Source organism: Myotis nattereri (genome assembly GCF_964212035.1).
Source record: "Myotis nattereri genome assembly, chromosome: 3".
NCBI classification, from domain to species: domain Eukaryota; kingdom Metazoa; phylum Chordata; class Mammalia; order Chiroptera; family Vespertilionidae; genus Myotis; species Myotis nattereri.
Window position 1 is genome coordinate 166324009 of NC_138077.1, and position 24211 is coordinate 166348219.

At 34.2% G+C, this 24211-nt stretch overlaps 1 protein-coding gene across 1 annotated transcript in view; it reads right to left on the minus strand.

Moving 5' to 3' along the window:
• Nucleotides 1-24211, minus strand: part of LRRC7 (leucine rich repeat containing 7) — a 481537-nt gene that overhangs the window by 239416 nt on the left and 217910 nt on the right. Inside the window, exons 6-7 of the mRNA XM_081085905.1 lie at nucleotides 12552-12641; nucleotides 8510-8566 (exon numbers count right to left, since the gene is read on the minus strand). Of these exons, the coding sequence (XP_080942031.1) occupies nucleotides 8510-8566; nucleotides 12552-12641 (147 nt within the window). The remainder of the gene's footprint in view (nucleotides 1-8509; nucleotides 8567-12551; nucleotides 12642-24211) is intronic.

Consider the following 24211-nt stretch of genomic DNA (forward strand, 5'->3'; position numbering starts at 1 on the left):
TCTTTGCAAATTCACCACCAGAGGTAATATCTGAGACCAAAGGAGTAGATCTATTAAGGAGCTCCTCTCTGTTTTTTTATTTTATTTTTCTAGCCCAAGATGTTGAGACCAAGAACAACGCTAGTATGATGTTTAGGATATATCTTTAGTAAAGGAACTGCATTTATCCATAAGGGGAGAACAATCATACACATTAAGTTATTTAAATTTGCAAAGCGGCAGTGAATGAGTTTATAAAAGTACATGGAGTCACTGATGGTGGCTATGTTCCTCCTGGTGCTTGCTGAAAGTTTTGTTTATTTTTTATCATGCCTTTTAGTATCTTTAGTCCAATTTACCCAAAGAAACTACCAATTTTAAAAAGAAAAAATTACAGTCTTCAAGAATTGATAACTAGATATTTAAAATTTTACATACACTACTGAGGATGAGAATCATTTCTAGCTTTCATTACAGTACTGCTTAAAAATAAGAAAAGCAAAACAGCATCACATTACTTTTAAGTTTTTATTATAAAGAAAACACTAAAAACAATCTCCATTCCCCTTCTAATAAAGATATAATTATGAGATAAAATGAAAAAAAATATTACTCAAGCCAATCTTTTCTTGCACACACTCATGTTTTCCAAGTGCCACAACATGCTACCTTTGTTTAAGTATTTTCCTGGTTCTAATGATCACAAAACTCATTTTCATCAACTATGACTCAAACTATAATTTACCATTTAAAGGAGATAACGACCAACAAGTATTCTTTAAAAATAATGGCACTGAAGTTCAAAGAAGTTAAATAATTCATAAATGAGCAGCAAAGGTCCAAATACAAATCCAGGTTGGTTTGACTGCAAAGTAGATACCCATTCAAGTACATTACGGCTCTTCCCAGGTGAAACAACGAAGCACAGGCTAATTGCTCCTCTAGGGACTATGCCTCGAGATCTAATAAACTGAAGCCACAGCACTTTGAACCTCACTATTGTATACCAAGCAGTTCTCGTCTTTTGGTAAATTTAATCATCAGGGATCAGAGTGGGTATTGATTGGAGTACTCTGAAAAGAGCAATTTTATCTCATGGTTGCTTTTTGGGTTTTTTTTGTTTTTTTTTTTAGATTTTGTGCCCTCTCCCTAGGTCCTCACTGGACCTGACTCAACCTTAACTAATTGTAATATTTTAATCCTAATTTTATGTTGAAAGTAGGCTAAAAAATACAATTAGTTCACAAGACAGAGAGCTCTAGCCTTTCCTTTAGTGAATTTTTGGAGGGTATATATTTGATATTTTAGAAGGACCTCTAATAATTATCCTATCTAATAAAAGACAAACATGGTAATTGGCCATACCTTCGCTACGCCTCCCATTGGTTAATCAGCACGATATGCAAATTAACCACCAACAAAGATGGCGGTTAATTTGCATATGTAGGCTCCAAGTGGTGGAGCGAAGCCTAATGGCCCTGGGGCCGGCGGAGCTGCAAGGCCTGACGTTTCCGAGCTGGCAGAGCAGCGAGACCTCACGGCTCTGGGGCTGGCAGAGCAGCGAAGCCTGATGGCCCCGAGGCCGGCGGAGCAGCGAGGACTCACAGTCCTGGGGCCTGAGGAGCAGCGAGGCCTGACATTTCTGGGGTTGGCGGAGCAGCGAGACCTCACGGCTCTGGGGCTGGCAGAGCAGCGAAGCCTGATGGCCCTGAAGCTGGGGGAGCAGCGAGGACTCACAGTCCTGGGGCCTGAGGAGCAGCGAGGCCTCACGGCCCCAGGGCTGGTGGAGCAGCGAGGCCACACGGCCCTGGGGCTGGAAAGGCAGCAAAGCCTGATGTTTCCGGGGCCCGGCTCCAGCCAGAACTCAGCCAGAGCGAAGGCCTGGGCCCTGGGTGCTGGAGGCAAACCAGTGCCAGCAGCCAGGGGAAAGGAAGGCCTATTGCACGAATCTCTTCATGCAACAGGCCTCTAGCATTGTTATAATGCATTATAATTTAAAGAATGTTTTTAAATATAGTATGTTATAATTAGGACTTATTTAATCTGAATTTGAAGTTTAAGACAAGGTGAGAATAAATAAAGAAAATACCTAGTTCTAAGTACAATTCTCTATAACTAGAGGTCACTAATATTATTACCTTGGTTAGCTAGCTTGTCATATTGTCACTTTCCATAAAGATAACCCAGGATGGGATGGTGTTTGGTTTAGCAAAACACCATGCCTTAAAAATTGATATATATTGGTAAAAGCATAAGGTAATCCTATACAATAAAAGCCTAATATACTAAGTGCCCAGTTATCTGGTTGGTCGTTCAACCAATCAAAACATAATGTGCTAATGATATGCTAAAGCCGCTCAACTGCTTGTTATGGGGCAGACAGTTGGCCGGTTGACCACTCGCTATGACATGCACTGACCACCAGGAGGCAGACACTCCAACAGGTAGATTAGCTTCTGCTGGGGTCTGGCCGATCAGGACTTAGTGAGATGGGCTGGACATGCCCTAGAGCCTTCCTGTGGTCCCTCCCTGGCTGGCCAACCTCCTGTGTCCCTTCCCAGCCCCAATCATGCACCAGTGGGGTCCCTCAGCCTGTCCTGCACCCTCTCGCAATCCGGGCTGAGGGATCCCCCTTACCCCCTGCCCTGCTGAGTGCACGAAGTTTGTGAACTGGGCCTTTAGTATGATTATAAAAACACATTATATCCAATTATGTTTTATAGTCACAAAAACAGAGTTAAAACATAAAAAATCTGTTCTGTAAGCTGTGCTTGACAATATAATTTTTTGTTACAATAGAACCATAGAACCTATTGATGTATTTTATTGAAGTAACTAGTACAGTAATGCCAAATGAAATAAATCTGTTAATAGAATCACTGAAATGATAATAGAAAATGACTTAGTCACACCTGTCCAACTCAGAATACATATTATTTTATACAATTTTCTTCATTATGCTGACAATGATAATTGGCAGTAAAATCGATAACAAAGGAAGAGAGGTTTCAAAAAAAAAAACAACACCTGACAAGTACATTCTAATTTTGTAAGTCTACCTATAGAGTAGTCTTATTTAAAAAGAGTAAATGAGCTTATATGAAAACTAAAATATATTATTTGCAAATGAATAGAAATCTGACTGATAAATTATAGATATAGAGTATTCATTGCCATTTAGTTAGGAAAAAAATACATCCACAGTATACATATTACTCACATATGTAAAACTTTTATCACATAAGTACAAATGCTCATTTTTACAGTTAAGCATTTTAGTACATGAATGTAAACTCTTCCCTTGCTCTCTACATCTACAAGTATTTCAGAAATGAAGCTGATAATTTTTTCCATGAGACAGTGCTTTTTTTTTAAATTTTAAAGAATTGATGTTTGAAAATCTCTTTTTAAAAGTTATTATGTTTAAAGAATCATAAAAAGTTTCAAAGCACCATACATAACTTTTATGAATACTTGCGAGTACAATACAAACCTGGTAGCCCATCATCCCCAAATAGTAGTGTGTATTTGCTAGGAACTAGAATATCCTCCTACCAAACCAAAATGCAGCCATCCAAATTAGGAAATCAGTACGGATACATGACTACCATTCAGTCCTCAGATCCCATGCAAGTATTACCAGTTGTCTCAATAATTTTTTTAGAAAAATAAACAATTCAGATAACTATTTTTAGTTAGTATGTCTCTAGTCTTCTTCAATCTGAAATAGTTCTTAACTATTATGACTTTCTTGACTTTCATGATCTAATGTCTTTCATTGGTAGTGTTTTACTGTAGCTCTGGTTTTGATTTATATTTATAATTCAAGGGGATCTTTTCTCTTAGAGTACGGCTAGATAAGGTGTAACGTTTTGACACCTGTGAATATGTGTGTGGGTCCATAGGCATTCAGAGAAGAGAAATACTGTAGAGTTTCTGAACCTTTGTTGCCAGGGGGGAAATCACTAAATAAAAACAATGGTGCCTAAGGAATAAAATCATGTATAATGGATACACTATTTACTAGTTTTCAAGCACATATAGCTTAGTAGTTTTAGAGTATTATTCTTGCGTGTACTTGGGAAATGTTTTCTTTAAATTATTACTTAATAATGTTTTCTATGGAGAGTTCAAAAAATTTCATAGATGATAATGAAATGAACCAAATGAAATTTTGCTCAATAAAACATTCTCTTTTGAACCAACATTTATATAATTAAAATTATACACTTGATAAATTTTGGTACTTTAAAACTGACAGAGTCCTTCCTAGTTTTGGTGCTCTTTCATAGTATACTATGTATTCTGATATGGCTTACTTTACATAAAATGCCAAATAATCTACTTTTTGTGAAAACTCACAGTGGGCCACAAAAATATCGGAAATAGATATAGCTGGAATTTTAGAAATAATGCTTTTCTAGATTCCACTACTCTTTTTAGCTTCTTGGAAGGATTCATGATCCCCCCAAGAAAGTTGTTACTACTTCATATTTATAATCTACACTCTAAATTCCTTCTTCCAACAATTTTTAAGAGTTCCTTATCCACCAAATCCATCTAGTTTTCCCCTTTGGATTTGTTCACCAGGGTTTACTCTATTGCCTGATATTGCCCCAGTAATTCTGCTGGAATGTGTCTGAAATATTCCTCTCAGTCAGTGTATTAGGACAGTAGATTGAGGAATCACGCTTCTTAAGCCTTGTACACTCAGAAGGACAAATACAGAACAAATATTAGCTTAATCTGTGTTTACTTTTCTTCATATTACTTCATATTTTGAAAATTATTATAGACACAATTACATCAAATCATATTTTAGCTCCGGTTAGTCTTAGCCATGATGGACAGCCCAAATTTTAACTAAGATATTAGAAAAATTCTTCTCATGAATATTAAAAAACTTTTATTTAAGGGTAAAACCTGCAATTATAACTAACAATTTATATGCTGATATGTTACTTCCATAGAAATGGTTCCTAATTTTCATTTAAAAAAATGATCTTATCCTTTCCTCGTTATCTTGACATATATTCTGTTTTTTGATTAAATGTATCACATTTTAATGACAAGAGAAAAGAAATAAGGTATATTATTTTTAGATATTTTTAGTTGTTATAAGTATTAATTTTATTAATTTGAAATTAGTCTCCTCTCTTGTCATTCCTTAGCTATATAATGTTTAACTTGAAACAAACTGAGAGAGAGAGAATATGTATGTGTGTGTGTGAGAGTGTAAGTTTAAAATTTAAGGCTCAACTATCAGCTTTTGAGAAGCCCTCATCCCCTCAATCATTTATCTTTGTCCTCTTCTGTCTGATGCTCACCAAAGACCCATCTAATTATAATATTTATTATCCTATATTATTTTCTATGGGGAAAAACCAACTTATACATTTTCCAGGTCACATGACAGGTATTTCTTTATTTGAATCACTATGTCAGTATTCTTGTTTATGTATTGAGTGCTCACTGTGTGCCAGGCACTGCTTTAGGTTCTGAGATTCAGCAGTGACATAAAGAAAAATAAATCCCTTTTCTTAGTGGAACTTTGGTCCTCCTGAGAATATCATCTCCAAGTAAACAGAGTTGAAATAATTCAGAGAACCTTAAATGCTATGAAGAAAGTCAAATGTAAGAGTGAGACAGTGTGAAGGCTAAGAGGGGACAATATTATATGATGTGACCAGGGAAAGCTCTGAGGGGCCACATCTGAGGAAAGTGTAAAGAATAAGGAAGATCTAGCCATGCAATGACTTGTGGTGAGAGAATTCCAGATAGAGAAAATGCTAGTGAAAAATTGTCAAAATGAGAACTAACTCATTTCTGGCTTGCCTTCAGAAACCATAATTTGGAGAATAATTCTGCTATGAGGAAAAGTGGTATCTTGAAATCTAAAGATTTTTCTTTTTGGTTATCTAGTTTCTTCAGTTGTTCAACATCCTCAATTATTACTCATAATCAAGACTGACTGTTTCAATTGTTTTTTAGGAAATGTGTATCTGAGAAATTTAATTTCCTCACTCATTGATATCTAAAGGAATGATCACAAAACAGTGTAAAAATTTATGATACTGACTTCTAGGTAATAACTGAAAGAATTGTTCTAGAATCTGCACATATCAGAATGTCTCGACCAGTTTATATAAGGGATATGCATTTGAATGGATGGCATATCATAATTCTTACACATTTTTACCTTTGGCACAGATTGTCAGACATATAGATTTTTAGGACAGAAGATAAAAAGAAGAGGAATCACTAAGAACCCACTGAAGACTTGGCATCTTATTTGTTTCCTTGAGAAAATTATGCACTATCTCTTCTTGGAGGAATTATTATAAAACTAAATTGTTTTTACTAAAACTAAATTTCTTCCTTTATTTTCATTGGAGGTACGAAGTAAGAAGTGTAGAAAGCTCTCACATATCTCAGTTACAGGTCTAGATTGGGGTATAATACATAGTGAAAACAGTTTACTTTTATTTAAGACAGAACTTCTGTCTTCAATTCTCATTTTATAGACACTAAAAACTAAGATACAGTTCTCCTATTTTATGCATATTTTGATTCTTTATATTTTTGTCTATAAGGTAAAAAATGAACACACAAGCTTGAAAATGACTTGAACATGTTTTTAAATGTAAAAACTGTAACATCTATACGAGTCATACATGCTTATCTGTCTACCAAAGAGACCCGGTGTTACTTCTATACATCTTTATAATGTTTTTTTTAGGCCAAACATAGTTGAATGCATATTACTCTACTTATTTTAATGGTTTGATACTGGACCATTGTCTCAAAGCCTACACAATACCTATGCACCAATTATGAGCATTGTTACTCATGACTCTGAACTGTTTTCACAGCTATCTCTTATAAAGTCCATAAATGCAATCTAAGGTCAGGCTTTAATCTATATTTAAAATTTATATGTTAAAAATATACTTAAAAACCTGACATCTTATATTAGATTTGTTTTATATTTCACATCAAAACCGTTATTTGAGACCAGAGGAAAGGATTCTCCTCCACACACTCAGTATGTTCAAGGAGACTTGACCTAAACATATATAGTAGATGAAGGGGACAATGCTATTTCCCGTGGGTCAGTTTTTGCTTAGCCATGTTTCCATTCTACTTTAAATGTAACCTTTAAAACCTTGGCATGGAAATGGTGGCACCAACTGCATTTACAGGAGATTGATGCTGAACCAGTAACACTCTCTACCATTCTCCCCTCTCTGTTTATGTCTCCAACCCGGAAGAGATGCCTTTCATTAGACTTATGCCTGATGCTTTAGCTTAGAGAAAGGCTACTCAAAAGTTCCGGGTATCTAGATATAGGGATTTCCTCCTTTTCATGTTCTCTCCTTGTCTTCTTCCATTTATGGAGGAATGAAGAGATGTTTTATCTCTATGTATATATTTAAATGAAATCAATATCGTTATTGAAAGTCTTGAATTGACAAAATTTTTTATACATTATAGCATACATAAAAAGTACTTAAATGTATTTTATTGAAATATTGGTTAAAAAATCAATGGAATTCAGTACTGTTTGCTTAGGGGAGAGATTTTAGAAAGTAAAAAATACAATTGTTAGCAGAGAAAAGGTCTCTAAGTCTTGCTGATTTTTGAAGAATGAAACACTGTACTAAATCTTTTTCTGCAATACTACAGGAAGGTAATAATAGCCATGGTACTTTCAATAAGTTAGTTGTAACATATACATATCATATTAATTTATTTGAGTAAAAACTATATTTTGAATAATTTTTGCTTTTCAAAAACATTTTTTTCTGTACAACACAAAATTTTATTATTAGACATGAATAGGTCAAGACAGGGTAAAGCAAAGCATTTTATTAAAGTAAACATTGCATAACATTTTAATTATTTGTTTTACATAAAATATCTTGTGTTTTTATATAAACCAAAATTTAAATAAACTAGTAAAAAGACACAGTTTGAAAGAATGTATAAATATAAATTTTCTCCAAACCATTTTAGGATCTCTAGGAAAAAAGTAATCTTTTTTATGTAATATTTTTTATTTTATTTTATTAAATCTTTATTGTTCAGATTATTACATTTTATGTAATATTTTTGCATAGTCTTTATTTAAAAACTGAAAACTATCACAATCCATAAATTAACTTGAAACACTCAAGTTAAATGGGTTGAACCTTTTTGAAACTCTTGATTGTTTCTGTGCTTAAAAATAACAATTTCATAAGTTTCAATGAAATTGACAGACTAACATTCCTGATGTGTTAGTTTAACTATAATATGAACCATAAATGGACTCTCCCCACCTTGTAACTATATGATTTTAAAAGGCAGGATTCATTCTTACTTAATGCATAACTCTTACAGTATATGATACTTTTCAGTCTCCGGGAGAAAATATAGAAAAATTCACTCAATCAAAATGGCAAAGCATAGCCAAAATAAAAATAGTCACTTGTTTAATACTAGTGAAAAAATTCACAATTCAAAATTTAGAAAATACACAGTCACTTACTTTGGTAGAGTTTTCAGGTGATTTTCTCTTAACTCCAAGATCCGTAATTTGACAAGTCTATAGAAATAAAATTAAAAATTGCTTCTTATTTTTTTTCTAGAAAACAATGTTACTATGGTATAATCAATAATCACTATGTATATTATCAAAACAACTATGTTCAACATTATATACCTTCATTACAGATTTTAAAGAATTATACAAATTGATTATGAATAGGGTCATATCAACATGAGACAATAATGAATATCATTTGTCAAAAGCAAATTTGACAAGTAATTTGTAAAATCAAAATTTCCAGGAAATAAATATCTTTCAAAGATATCACTTCTACATTTCATGTTTTATAAAAATATATTCACTGTTTAATTTTATATGTTCAACAGACTAATTCCAAGTGCTATGTTCACTGGAACATGGCAACACTTTCCCTCAAAAGATTATACATTAACTTGTAAAGCAAATAAAATAGCATAGTGGTTAAGAGCTTGAGTTTTTCTTTTTTTGTTTGTTTTTAATATATATTTTATTGATTTTTTAAAGAGAGGAAGGGAGAGGGATGGAGAGTTAGAAACATCAATGAGAGAGAAACATCGATCAGCTGCCTCCTGCACACTCCCTACTGGGGATATGCCTGCAACCAAGGTACATGCCCTTGACCGGAATCGAACCTGGGACCCTTCAGTCCACAGGCCAACGCTCTATCCACTGAGCCAAACAGGTTAGGGCAAGAGCTTGAATTTTATGTTCAGACAGATCTGGATGAAATCCAGACTCTCATATTCTACCTCTGTGGCACTGGGCAAATTAACCCTGTCTAACTTAAGCTTCCTCCTCTGTAATGAGTTTGTGATAACAGTACCATAACGTATAGAGTTTTGAATCTTAAATAATGTCACATAGGTAAAGCATAATGCCTGGCACATTGCAAGTTTTAATATGTGTTAGATATTACTATTATCAATAATTGGATAGTGGAAAAAGCAATCTAATTAATATATCATATTTCATTGACTCTAAGATGAGCATCTTAGCATTTTGGAAGTGGATGTACATGAAAAATCTATAGCATCATCTGTCCTGTGACAGTACCGGGGTTGGGGAAATCCTGGAGGAGGTAAAAGATGCTCACAGTCTCTGTGCTGTGTAACATGTGATTAGGAATGCATTTCACCCTAAGTACTTGTTCAGGTATGCAGCCTGAGGCACTTTTGTCACTAATGTCTATAACTGAGTTTTAAAATGTACTCAGTTGAGGATTCTGTAGAACAACATTAAATGAATTTTATGAATTTTTAGTGTTTGGGGAATAATTCATTATTTGAATGATTTCACCTACAATTGTCCATATTTACTGTGCTTTTGTATATTCATCAAGGTCTCTTCCCATTTCTTTTCTGTTTTGACTCCTATCAAATTTCTAATTTAATTTTAATCATATAACTCTTAATCTCTATATGAAATAAAGTGATTCAATTCTCCAGCACATGATATATTGCTAGTAGAAAAGATTCCTTAAACATTTATATGTCTCAAATCTTTTCAGTATTTGTACTAGTGTGATGATATTTTGTGACTTATTTTGGCTCTTAGGAACACAAATCTCAGGTTTTGAAAAGGATTTTAAGCATCCTTTTGACAAACTATCCAACTGAAGGTTGAAAAACTGTTTAGATAACAATAATAAAATAGATCATATTTTGACATGTGATTTACACAAAATTAAAATCTAATTCCAAGTGGTTTAAATTTTGGTATTATGTTTTCTATTTGCCAAATCTCTTCCCTCATATTAGGACTGCTAAAAGAGAACCGAAAAAAAATTAAGACAAACGAGTTTCTTCAGGTGACAATTAGACATTTTCTCATTTGATAAATCAAAAGCATAGTTGCAGTTGTGCTCACTACCAGAAGGACAATGTTAATTTAGATGAATGAATGGTGAAGTACTAGCTCATTCAGAAGCCAGGTAAATACTCTTTTGAAGGTCTGTGAATTTTAAAAACTGTCCAAGAACAGGGTGTTTGTAGGTGCTGTGATCTGATCTGCAGGGAATTTGGGAAATGTTATACAATCCATATGCAAATGGGGCTACTACATGCTAAGGCACATCATTATTCCAGAGTTCTGAACATCTGCACTAGCTTCTGCCAACAGACAGGCATCAAGTTATACTCAGTCTATTATTTGAGCACTTTCAATGATGATCACTTAGAAAAATGCAGTTAATAAAATTAAACTGTCTTAACTTTTAAGATATATTTTTCATATTTGCAATAGCCAAGACATGAAAACAACCTAAGTCTCTGTCAATAGCTAATAGATAAATTAAATGTAAATACATATAATGAAATACTGTTCAGCCATAAAAAGGACAAACTGCCGTTTGTGACAAAATGGATGGAGCCTGAGGTAAGTAAGCTGGACAGAGAAATATGGTATGATCATATTTATATGAGAAATCTCCTCTCCCTGCCACTTCAAAAAACCTCCCCCCCCCACACACACAAAAAAACTCATGGAAAAAAACATTTTTTTGTAAATATATGAGGCGATGATTGTTAACTAAACTTATTGTGGTTATCATTTCACAAGATATGTAAGTCAAATGATCATGCTGTACACCTTAAACTTGTATAGTGCTGTGTATAATTTATTTCAAAGAAAATTGGAGAAAAAGATGTATTGCAGAATACCTGGAAAATATTATAAATATAGAGATGAAAATAAAAATTTCCTTAATTTTACTTCTAAGGAAATAGTCTTTTATTTCATGCCTATTTATATTCATATTGTGAACATAGTTTATATATTCTGTTATAATATTTTCCTAAATATAACGTGTCATATGATCTATAAACATATTTCCATATACAACATTATAAATCTCCACAGACTGTCATGTAGATGCAACTTAATATATTTAACCCATCTCCTAGACCTAGATGGATGCGTGCTTCCACTTTATTCATATTGCAGATAATGATAAATATTCTTGTCCATAAATCCTAGGGTGATATTTGATGATGATATGATATATTTCTAGAAGTGAATGGCAGAAGCAGTGGTTGTAAATATTTTCAAACCTTTTACGTCACACTGCCTTGTACACAGCTCATATCATTCTGCAATTCCATAAGCAGAATGAGGATAGCTTTCCTCTGTAACATGCTAGAACACAATGGAACTTTATTGTCATTTTGATTTGTATTATTTTTACTATTTGTGAGGCTAATGATTTTTCAGCATTCATTGGAAATTTGTACTTTATTATGGATTGCTTGTACGTGTCATTTATCCATTTTTTTTCTAATGAAATTTTTGCCTTCAAACTCATATGTAAGAATTCTTTATAGTTAAGGATATAATTTGCTTCCCATAAATGGTGGAAATATTTTCCCAGTTTATTGTTTTTCCTTAATTGTTAAATATCTTCTGATGTTATTTGATTTTAAAAGTGTTTATATACTCACATCTATGTATCCATTTATATTTTCCTTTGTTTCTATTCTATAAAGGTATTTTCCAACTCAAGAGCCATAAATATTCATGTGTATTTTTCCATATCTTTTAAATTTTTTAATATTTAGTACATGCAATTTATTTGATTATTTTTTAAAAAGGGAAATATATATTATTTTAAAAAATATTTTCTTTTTTTTTATAGAAAGAGAAAGGGAGAAGGATAGAGGGATAGAAACATCAATGAGAGAGACATCATCGATCAGCTACCTCCTGTACGCCCCCCACCAGGGATGGAGCCCACAACCCTGATGTGCCCTGACTAGAAATTGAACCAGGGACCTCTTGGTTCATGGGTTGACATCCAACCACTGAGCAACATCGGCTGGGCTATTTGATTATTAATGACCTAATTTTAGTTTATTTTTTGCAAAATGCTTCATAGGTTAATATTGTCTCATTTACTGAATAATAATGAGGTTTATCACAATGGTCACTTTTAAAGCTTCACCAACTGGCTCAGGTAAAGTACTTACCTAAAGTGAAATAAAATGAAATCATTTAAATTTTTTATTCTTACCTTCCAAAATTGGCTGGAAGATATTCAAGAAAGGCGTCATTCAGATAGAGCTGGGTCAGGTTTAGAAGCTGTGTGAAGCCATCAGGAAGTCTAGAGAGAAGTTAAAGGTTTAGTTACTGCATCAATATTGCCATAGAAACAGAACAAGAATATATATCTCCAAGGAAAAAACTAGAAATGTAATACATTTTTCAACTCTCCTTTGGTATTACAGTAATGGAAGAATTTATTGAGCATGTTGTTACAGCTTGAAAATTTTTCCTGCTATTAAAGTAAATGGCAGTCACCCACCTCCTTGCCACTCTACTATGCTGAGACTATGTCACTGCGAAAGCCAACAGCATCACTCAGTGTTGCCCTAACCTTATGCACACCAGCAAGACTTTATTAAGTGGAATTTTCAAGTTGTATGCCATGATTTTTAAATTTTAAATGTAATGTTCTTTATCAATGGAACACTCACATATATAGTCAGGCAAGGCTATCTACTTACTCTTTCACGTAATCATTAAAATTTGCCTACATTTTGTTATAATGATGAATAAAGCTGCCCAATATGAAAAGGAAGGAGTCTTTTTCCCCTTAATTGATAATTTTTTTAAAAGTAGGCTCATCGTGCATGTCTCTTACAACTCAAGTTGGTCTAATTCTTATTCACTGAAAATTAGCAAGAACATGGAAACAATAATAAACAAAATCCTAAAGGCTTTAGGAGTCATCAAAAGAGTTGAGAAAATATCCTTTGGGGAAAATTTTCCAGTTAGATAAAATAATTATTTAAAATATTTACATCTTTTGCACCAAAAACATTTAACCCATAATTTTTCCAGGATACTTTTTCCTAAAAGGATGTTGACTTTTTTCCTATAATTAAATTTCTATTTAAAGATCTTAATGCCTTTAATCCATGGTCTAGAAGAGATTATGCTCTTTTAAAAATACACTCCTAAATAGTGTTCAAATTGTCCTTCCCCTCAAATAATGACCTATCTCCCTACTTGCATTTACTGGCAGGATTATTTAAAGAACTACCTATCCACAGGCCTTTTACAACCTCTTGAGGCATTGTTTTCTGACACATGACCCAACTCGGTTACTGAAACTGCAGTCACCAAAGCCTTCTGACTTAAGTCCCAATCCCACTAACTTCATTGCACTTTGCATCCCACACTGCCTAGCAACAGTTGCCACCATTAATTGTCCTCCCCTTCTTGGCTTCTAGTAGACCTCTTTTCCTGCTTCTCCTCCTACCCCTGGGACATTGTATCTCAGTTTCACTCCATGGTTTTTCTTCCTCTACCCAATCTTTTGTTATAAAATGTTTTCTGCACATAAATTAATATGTGTACCCATGATATAATTTAACAAATAACAAGTACCTTTAAAATCCTCTGGGTGCCCCTCCCTGACTACAATTTTCTACTTACCCCACAAATTCCTGAATGATGTTTACTATTCTGTTTTGTTAAAAGTTTTAAAAAGTTTTACTATACCTCTTTAAATACTTAAAAAAGTAATGACTTTGTATGTTTTTGGACATTATATAAATCCACTTATACTATGACTATTTTGACACAGTGAAACTGAGATATAAATGTCCCGGGGGTAGGAGGAGAAGCAGAAAAATTGGCATAATTAGTGAAATTCATCCATTTTGATGTAGATGACCGATCACCATTGCATTGCATCCTGTTGTATGAGTATATTATGATGCATGTATTATTCTTCTGTTAAAGAACATTACAATTGTTTCTGGTGTCTTGTTTGTTTTCTATAATAACCATTCCATCTGTGAATATTATTGAACATATACCCTTTTGTACAAGAGATTATTTAAGTTATACCCCTGGTTACATGAGGTTAATGTCCCTGAGGGACAGTCCTCAACTAATGACTGGCAGGAGCATAACCAGCTCAGCTCCCTCACAGGTGTCTTGCATTGTTGGCCAGAGCTCCCCTGAGAGATCAAGGTCCAATGGTCCACACTAGTAAATAGCTTGACAACACACCCTCTATAAGTATTTCCTGAGACCAACTCCTAAATATACTGCTTGAATTATATTCTAAACACCTGCTTTTGGGGAATATAGACTAAACACAATTAAAACTTTTATATTAATTTGTAGGAATTTTTTATACATTCTTAGGATCCTAATCATATATTGATTATTTTTGCTGAAAATATCTTGTTCTAGTATGTACTTTGGAGTTAAGTTGTTTGCATATGGCTTCATGGAGGGTTTCCATAAATTTTCTCTAATAGAGATATAGGATTCACGAAAGTTAGAAAAGAAGGAGAAAAGAGGCAGAGAACAGTGAGAGTTTTTTATAATACAGAGGTAAGAATTCATCTGAGATTGGTGACCAAAGAGTTCTAAAGAAAATATTTCATGTATGAGGTTATTAGGAGTTACGATTTGAGAATATCAGCAGGAAGCAGGGTTTCACAGTGGTTCTCAACCTGTGGGTCGCTACCCCTTTGGTGGTCGAACGACCCTTTCACAGGGGTTGCCTAAGACCACCCAGCATATAAGATATTTACATTATGACTCATAACAGTAGCAACATTACAGTTATGAAATAGCAACGAAAATAATTTTATGGTTGGGTCACAACATGAGGACCTGAATTTAAAGGGCCAGAAGGTTGAGAACCACTGGAGAGGGTATTGACTATTTGACTCAAAGGTTTGAACTTGATCCTATAGGATTAAAAAAATCTATGAGAGATAATTATTTCTCTCTATATTTCCCTTTGTTGTCATACATTAGAGCTCATATTTTTTTACTATGATTGTTTTTATGATAATGGCAAGATGTTTAATTGATTTCAATCCACATTTAAACACTATCTTTAATGTCTTTTTGGTTACTATACTCATTTGAAAGAAGTAATCATTTGTGATTTTTTTTTAAAGAAAGATTAATACATGTTAAATGAGAAAAATGTTTAAACCTTTGATGTAATAATTTATTTTAACATTGAAGCTATTAATAAGTAAAAAGGATTTAAAATACTAATTTTCTAGTTATAGGTCCAACCTGAATTAACCAGTTTCCCTTAGTCTACTATTCTGCATATGTATGCACTAAATGGTATTACAGTGTACTACTTCTTTGATCAAAAATATATTTCTTAATTGCTGCTTCTTTGGCAAAATTTATGTTGCAAAAAATATCTGGCTTCTTACATACAACATTTTGACCACATTGTGCAAATTCCAATTGCAACATTGGATCGCCAAAAAATAAAATATATGAGAAACCATAATGCAGAGTAAGGTAATTTTTTAGCCTGGTTATAAACAAAGATGAATTGACATTTTATATTGAACCATTCTTTTTTAAAAAATATAGAGTTCAAGGGTATACTTATACAGTATTTTTAATTTAATACTATATATATTTTTTTATTTCAATTCACTTCAACAAGAACGTATTGAATGGTTACTCTGAACTTAGATTCAAAATTAATATCTCCTTCCTCACTATCCTCATAGAAATCTACATATAGATTTAGCAACATGCTTAAACCAATTATTTTTTGTACAAGTGTTGAAAATTTTCTACTGGGATAAATTATAAATTCCTTGAATACAAGGAATTTTATAATCACCTCAATGATCTAGTTTTTTTTTATCTACATTTTTTTTATTGCTTAAAATATTACAACAAGTAGTACATTTGTCTCCTTTTTTCTCCCCCTTTTCTTTCCCCAGCCTCCCCTACCCATCCAGTGTCTTGTGTCCATTGGTTATGCTTATATGCATGCATACAAGTCCTTTGGTTGATCTCTTACTGCCCAACCCTCCCCAGCCTTCCTACTGTAGTTTTACAGTCTGTTTAATGCTGCTCTGCCTCTGTATCTATTTTTGTTCATCAGTTTATATTGGTCTTAATTATCCATAAATGAGTGAGACCATGTGGTATTTTTCTTTCACTGACTGGCTTATTTCACTTAGCATAATGCTCTCCAGTTCCATCCATGCTGTTGCAAATGGTAAGAAATTTTTCTTTTTTACAGCAGCATAGTATTCCATTGTGTAGATGTACCACAGTTTTCTAATCCATTCATCCACTGATGGGCACTTAGGTTGTTTCCAAATCTTAGCTATGGTAATTGTCACTGTTCTCAAAACTGCCTGGTACTGGCACAAGAACAGACATATAGATCAATGGAATAGAATAGAGAACCCAGAAAACGACCCAGACCACTATGCTCAATTAATATTTGACAAAGGAGGCAAGAACATACAATGGAGTCAAGATAGTCTCCTCAATAAATGGTGCTGGGAAAATTGGACAGATACATGCAAAAAAATGAAACTAGACCACCAACTTACACCATACACAAAAGTAAACTCAAAATGGATAAAGGACTTAAATGTAAGATGGGAAACCATAAAAATACTAGAGGAATCCAAAGGCAATAAAATCTCAGACATATGTCAAAGCAATTTTTTCACCGATACATCCCCTAGGGCATTGGAAACGAAAGAGAAAATAAACAAATGGGACCACATCAAAATAAAAAGCTTCTTCACAGCAAAAGAAACCATCAACAAAACAAGAAAGCCCACTGCATGGGAGAACATATTTGCCAATGTTACCACTGATAAGGGTTTAATCTCCAACATTTATAAAGAACTCAAACAACTTACCAAAAGGAAGATAAACAATCCAATCAAAAAATGGGCAAAGGACCTAAATAGACACTTTTTGAAAGAGGACTTTCAGAAAGCCAAGATACATATGATATCATGCTCCAAGTCACTAATCATCTGAGAGATGCAAATCAAAACAACAATGAGGTACCATCTCACACCTGTCAGAATGGCTATCATCAACAAATCAACAAAGGACAAGTGCTGGAGAGGATGTGGAGAAAAAGGAACACTTGTGCACTGCTGATGGGAATGCAGACTAGTGCAGCCACTGTGGAGAACAGTATGGAGTTTCCTCAAAAAGTTAAAAAATGGAACTCTCATTTGACCCATTGATCCCACTTCTAGGAATATATCCCAAGAAACCAGAAACACCAATCAGAAAGGATATATGCATCCCTAATGATCTAGTTTTATACTTTGAAACATATTTGAAAAACATGTAAAGAAAATAGTCAATTTTATTTATTTCTAATTTTATGGTACAAATTTGTAGTTTCTTAAAGAACAGCTGCCCCATTTGTCATTATCACCATTTTCAGAGGAACATTCAAGGAGCAGCAAGAAAGAAGACAAATAAATTTGATGAAGATGGGTTGTCTTTATCCTCCTCCAAGCTATTCAATGAAATCTAACATTTTACGCTTAAGTGAAGGGACTCCCAATAATGAAATGGTTTTACTATCTTAAAACAACTGGCACATTTGATTTATTAAAAAATTCAAAGAATAGAATTTATATATATATTAGTAAATAATTCTCTCTCTGCTAAGAAAACACTTTCATTTTATTACTTTCTGAACTTAAAAGTGACATGCTCAAACTTTAACAAAGGGTAATAGAACCAGACACCATATGATTTAGAGGTTGAGCACATGGGCATCAATGTCAAAAGACCTGGGTTTGAATCATAGCTCTTTCAATTATTATCTCTGTGACCTCTGCAACTGTAAGACTCAGTTTCCTTGTTTTTAAAATGATGATGCTAACATCCACTTCCAGAGTTGTCCCAATGATTAAATGATTAAATGCCCCACGGACAAGAGCACAGTAAATGGGAGTTATTATATTACTTTGATGTGGCATAGTATTGTTTTTATTCTGATCTTTCAATATTAACTATAACCCTAATTTAAATATTTTTATTAATGCTAATTTTATTGTTGGAATAGGCAAATTAAGATAGGCTGTGGATACTCATTTTTCAACATTTTCTTTTCTAATTCCATTCACTACTTTAGATGTTAAATAAAAAAATTATTACAAGCATTTAAGCTCCACTAGAACAGTTAGACCAAATTTAATTACAGGTTTTACATGCTGTGATTAAGAAGCTATTCTGTGATTGATTTACTGCCTGATGCTTCTGTTTCATTCTTTAATCTCCTTTCTACTATGCATTTTCCCTTTTATCAGGTGTACAAAGTTAAATACCATGTATTTGCCACTTAAAAAGACATGAACTTGAGAGAAATAAGTCTTTGGTGTTTTTCCACAGATGTTTAACCTTCTCTGTAAACTTGAATAAACAAACAGCCAAAATGGTGCAAAAAAAAAAAAAAAAAAAGAAAGAAAGGAAAGCCAATGTAAATTCTCTTAACCTACTGGAAATACATTTTAAATCTAAATCTTTAAATTTTTGCAGCTTAAATTTATAAAATTAATATAACAATATTACAAAGATTTGGAAGATAAAGAGAAACAATACTGCTCATAATTCTACCTTAACACAACATCATTACCATTTCATGTATTTCTAATCTAATTTACAATTAATTATTTTAACATCACTGCAAACTTGTATCATGAAGTCTCCCTTTACTTTGTAATTATCTTTTAATTTTGTTGTATAATCTATCTTTCAAACTAGGACATGTTTGAAAGCTTAAAGGGACCTATTATTAATCATGCCACGTTAAGAGGTGCAAACTAGGAGGATTTGAGTAAACAGAGCCATATGGTTACTTTCTACATGCTATTTGTACCCATCCAGTCCATGTGCCATAATTTATTTGCAATTTCCTTATCATTGAGCTTTAACAATATTTCAAAAATTTCAAAATGTATCTTTTAATTTAAACCAAACCCAAAAATGCTTCTTCGGAATTGGGAGATATAGTGAAAGAAACTTAGATTTTCAACTACTATCTTCGTGTGTTTTCATTTGTAAAAAGTTATATAGATAAGTGAAGACAAAAATGAAATAATGTATCTAAATGCCTGAGACATAACATGCTTTCAAGAAATGTTGGTTCATCCTTTTTTCAGTGAGTAGTTTTTTTTCAATTTTCTTGTGGCAATTTTCACCAATGACTTGGTTAGGCATTCAGACTATATTGTAAAGTTCATATCTAAAACTAAAGCTGTGATGAAAACATTCAAAACTATTTATATTCTAGAGTTTTCATGACTTACTTCTTTGTAGATTACTTGGGTCAAATAAAATGAAGAGAAAAACAGCAGATTAAAAGAACCAATGAAACCCAAATCTGGTTTTTTGAAAAGAGCAATAAAATAGACAACTCTCCAGGCAGACTAATAAATGAAAATAAAAAAGAAAGAAGACACAGATTGCTGATACCAGGAATGAAAGAAAGAGCACACTAGAAGACCCAAAGATATTAAAGGGCTAATAAAATGAGATGTCAATAAATTTGGAAACTTAAATGAGATGTATAAATTCCTCAAGAGCACAAACTACCAGTGATCATTCAAGAAAAACAAATAAGTAATTGGAATAGCCTTATAACTACTACGGTAATTAAGTTTGTAATTAAAAACTTTCCCATAAACATTCAGGCCCAATGGATGTATTGGTAATTTCTACCAATATTTAAGAAAAGAATACTTCCAATTCTATAAAAAAATTTGTAAAAAGTAAAAAGGAACATATTCCAACTATTTTTATGAAGCCAGTTTTACCCTGTTACCAAAATCAAAGACATTTCAAGAAAAGAAAGTTCAGACTACTATGCTTCATGAATATAGATGAGGAAATCCTTTACAAAACATTAGCAAATCAAAACCATTAATTTATAAAAAGAGTAATAATTCACATGACCAAGCAGCATGTATATCTGAAAAGGAAAGTTAAACTGATATTAAAAAAACCAATTGATGTAATTCAATATATCATGAAATTGAAAAAGAAAAGCCATATCATTGTGTCAGTAGATGCTTTAAAAAAAGCGTTGTAATAATTCAATATCCATTGACAACGAAAAGTCTCAGCAAACCAGACAGACACGGTGGACAGATTCTAAGGTAGCCCTAGGGCTTTCACTTTTTGATGGTCATGTCCTTTAACTGTGGTAGGACTTGGTACTTGCTCAATGGAATGTGGTGAATATGATATGTCACTCCCATAACTTAACAGTAGATGCTCTGTCTTACTAGGAGACTCACTGTATTCAGCTGCTGGCCTTGAAGAAACAAGCTGCTATGTTGTGAACTGAACCAGCTTCTAGGATCCCAAAGTGGCCTCCAGGTGACAGCCAGCAAAAGGCTGGGCCTCTCACTTTATAACAACAAGCATAGGAATTCTGCCAATAACCTGAGTGAGCTTGAAAGTGCAGTCTTCCCAGATGAGCCTCCGGAAGAAACATAGCTTGACTAGTGCCTTGATTGCAGCCTGATGAAACTCTGAAGCAGGGAACCCAGCTAACCCACCCAGCTTCCTGACTCACAGAAATTGAGAGATAATGAATATATGTTGTTTTGAACCACTAAGCTGCTGGTAATTTCTTATACATGATTAGAAAACTAACACATACTTTGGTGTCTGGAATTGAGATTCTGCTGTAATAAATATTTACCTAAACATGTGAAGTGGCTTTGGAACCAGGCAGTGGTCAGAGACTAAACAACTGCTGAAAAACATCACAGAGAAATCCTAGGTTTCCTTGAAAAGAATGTAAAGTAGAAATCTACATTTAGAGGACCCTGCTGAAAAAAAACACAAAAAACTAAAAAGGAAGTGAGGGTCTGGTTATTAAAAAATGTCCAAAACCTGGTAAAGGGCATGTATGAAAAAACAAGTAATAATCACACATAATGAGGACAGTTTAATGCTCCTTCCCTAAGTCTGGAAACAAGATAATGATATCTCTTTCCACCTCTTCTATTCAACACTGTACAGGAGGTCCTAGACAGAACAATAAAGCAAGAAAAATAAGTGAGTAAAAAGGTATGAAGATTTAAAAGGATAAAATAAAATTGTCTTTATGCACAGGTGACATGACAGTTTACCTAGGAAATCACCCCAAATCTATGAAATATCTACTAGAACTATTTAGGTTCTTTAGTGAGGTTGCAGGGCATAAGGTCCATATTTAAAAATCAATTGTATTTCTATACAGCAGCAATAAACAATTAAATAATGGAAAAATCATTTGCAATTGCACAAAAAGCATATAATACTGGAAGTAAAATGAACAAAACATGTACAAGATTTATATGCTGAAATCTATAAAATATCAATAAAATAATTTTTTAAAGATCGAAATAAGTATACAGATAAGCTATGCGTAGGGATAGATATACTCAATATTTCTGAAACGACTCTGTCCAAATTGAACCGCAGATGCAGTGCAATCCTTATCAAAATTCCAGAAGGATTTTTTTTATTTTTGTAAATATTGGCAAACTGAGTATGAAATTTATATGAAAAACCAAAGAGCACAGACCATCCCAAATATTTTGATAAAGAGGAACAAAGTTGAAGGACTCCCATTCCCTGACTGTATGAATTCCTACAATGCTATAGTAATTAAGTGTATAGAACTGATGTAAGAAGATGGCATATAGATCACTTTACAAAACAGATAACTCAGAAATGGAATCAAACACATATGATCAACTGATTTATAAAAAATGACCAGGTGATTTTATGAAGAAAGGGTAATCTTCTTAACAAATTGTACTGGAACAATTGGAGACCATATGCAAAACAACCAACCAACCTGCAAAAAAATCCCCACAAAAATGACCCACACACTTTGTCCATATATAGAATTCAGCTTTAAATGGATCATAGACCTCAGTGTAAAATCTAAACTATAAAAGTTCCAGAGAAAAACATAGGAGAAAATCTTTATAACTACGAATTTAGCTAAGATCACTAGATAGGAGCTTGAAATATAAGTCATTAAAATTTTTATAAATAGGAATTCTTCAAAATTAAAACCTTCTCTTTGAAAATCAATAGAAAATGGAAAGACATGTCACAGAATAGGAGCAATGATTTACAAACAAATATATGATGAACTTTTGCCAGAATATATAACGATTTCTAGTAAACCAATAATAAAAAACAAGTCAATATAAATGAACAAAATCCTGAACTTTTATTCAAGAACTAATACAGATTGTCTAAGATGGTGGCATAGTTAAACGCCTGTACTCACAGCCTCCCACAACCCCATCAAAATTACAACTAAAATACAGAACAACCATCATCCAGAATTGATGGAAAGCTGGCTGAATAGAAGTCCCACAATGAGAGAAGCAAAGAAGAAAGCACACTGAAACTGGTAGGAGATGTGGAGGTGCAGAACAGGCTGGTCTGCCACCCAGGTGTACTGCTTTTTTTAATCAGAAGGGAGATCCTCTCTGCAGAGGCTCCCCAGAGGAGCAAGGGGTCCCACCCCACACCAGACCTCCTTCCCAGGGTCCCAGAGCTGGGAAAAGATGTCTCTATGGGCAGAAAGAACTACAAGCTGTACAAAACAGTGTGGATTGGGGCTCAGTGACACAGAGGCTGCTGGAGACCCAGCTGCTCCTCTTAAAAGGCTAGCACCACAAGCTGAACTTACAAGCTCCCGCTCCCTCTGAGCTCCAGTGCTGGGCCAGGCTCTGGAGGACCCAGACACATACGAGGAGGAACTGGACTGTGTGGAATCTGGGCAGGAACTTGGGGGCAGCTTCCTTCCAGACAGAGGTGCTCTCAAGGATCATTGTTCCTATGCTTGGACCTCTCCAGTCACAGGGCTGACTGGCAGCCATTTCCTTTTGCTCCACCCTGGTGATTCCCTGAGACCCCAGCTCATCCAATTTATAACCTCACCCAAGCTGTGTGCAGCAGCTTTTACATATTAATGGCCTTTCCTTGCTCAGGGTAAATTCTCTCAAACAAGCTGCAGCTGGATTAGGGAGCCCAAAACCTATCAATAAAAGGTCCAAGACCCAGCACCAGCACTAGCACCAGCACTTGCACCAGCACCAGCCTGCCTTGCTTCACAGATGAACCTCCTCTGGGCACTTCCAAACAGATACGAAGAGGAGGAATCTGCAGATGTCTCTGTACCTCCTGCTGGGTAGCCCTAGGCAGTGGCTTTCTTTGCATCTCTCTGGACACCCAAGAGCCAGTGTACCCAGTGGTCAGTGTGAAACCATACCAGATTACAAATCTACACATCCATAAGCAACACACTCAAGGGGCAGACTCAGAGAGCACCAAAGCCTCACTGAAGCAAGTCCTGCTCCACAGGGGTGTCTCCTGCACAGCAGCTCTCCCACTGTAGTTGCAGCTGGTCCTCACAGCCAATTGGCCTGAAGGTCAATTCCTCCCAGTGACACCAACAGCAATTAAGTCTCAACTACAAGACTGCGCTCACAGCCCTCAAAGCGGAGCACCTACAGCTCCCAGCTCAGGTGACCAGGGAGGCTGAGCCACTAAGGTCTATAGAACACCTACTACTACACAAGGACACTTTACCAACTCAAGGAGACATAGCAGTCTACCCAATACATAGAAACAAATACAGAGAAGTAGCCAAAATGTAGAGACAGGGAGGAATGTTTCAAATGAAAGAAATGGAAGAGAGAAGACTACTGGATATAGAGTTCAAAACCATGGTTATAAGGTTACTCAAGAATCTTCTAGAAACTTCCAAAAAAAAAAAAAAAGAAATAAAGGAAAAGAACCATTTAGAAATTAAGCATATACTGACTGAAATAAAGAATAGTATACAGGGATTCAGCAGTGGAGTGGAGGTTT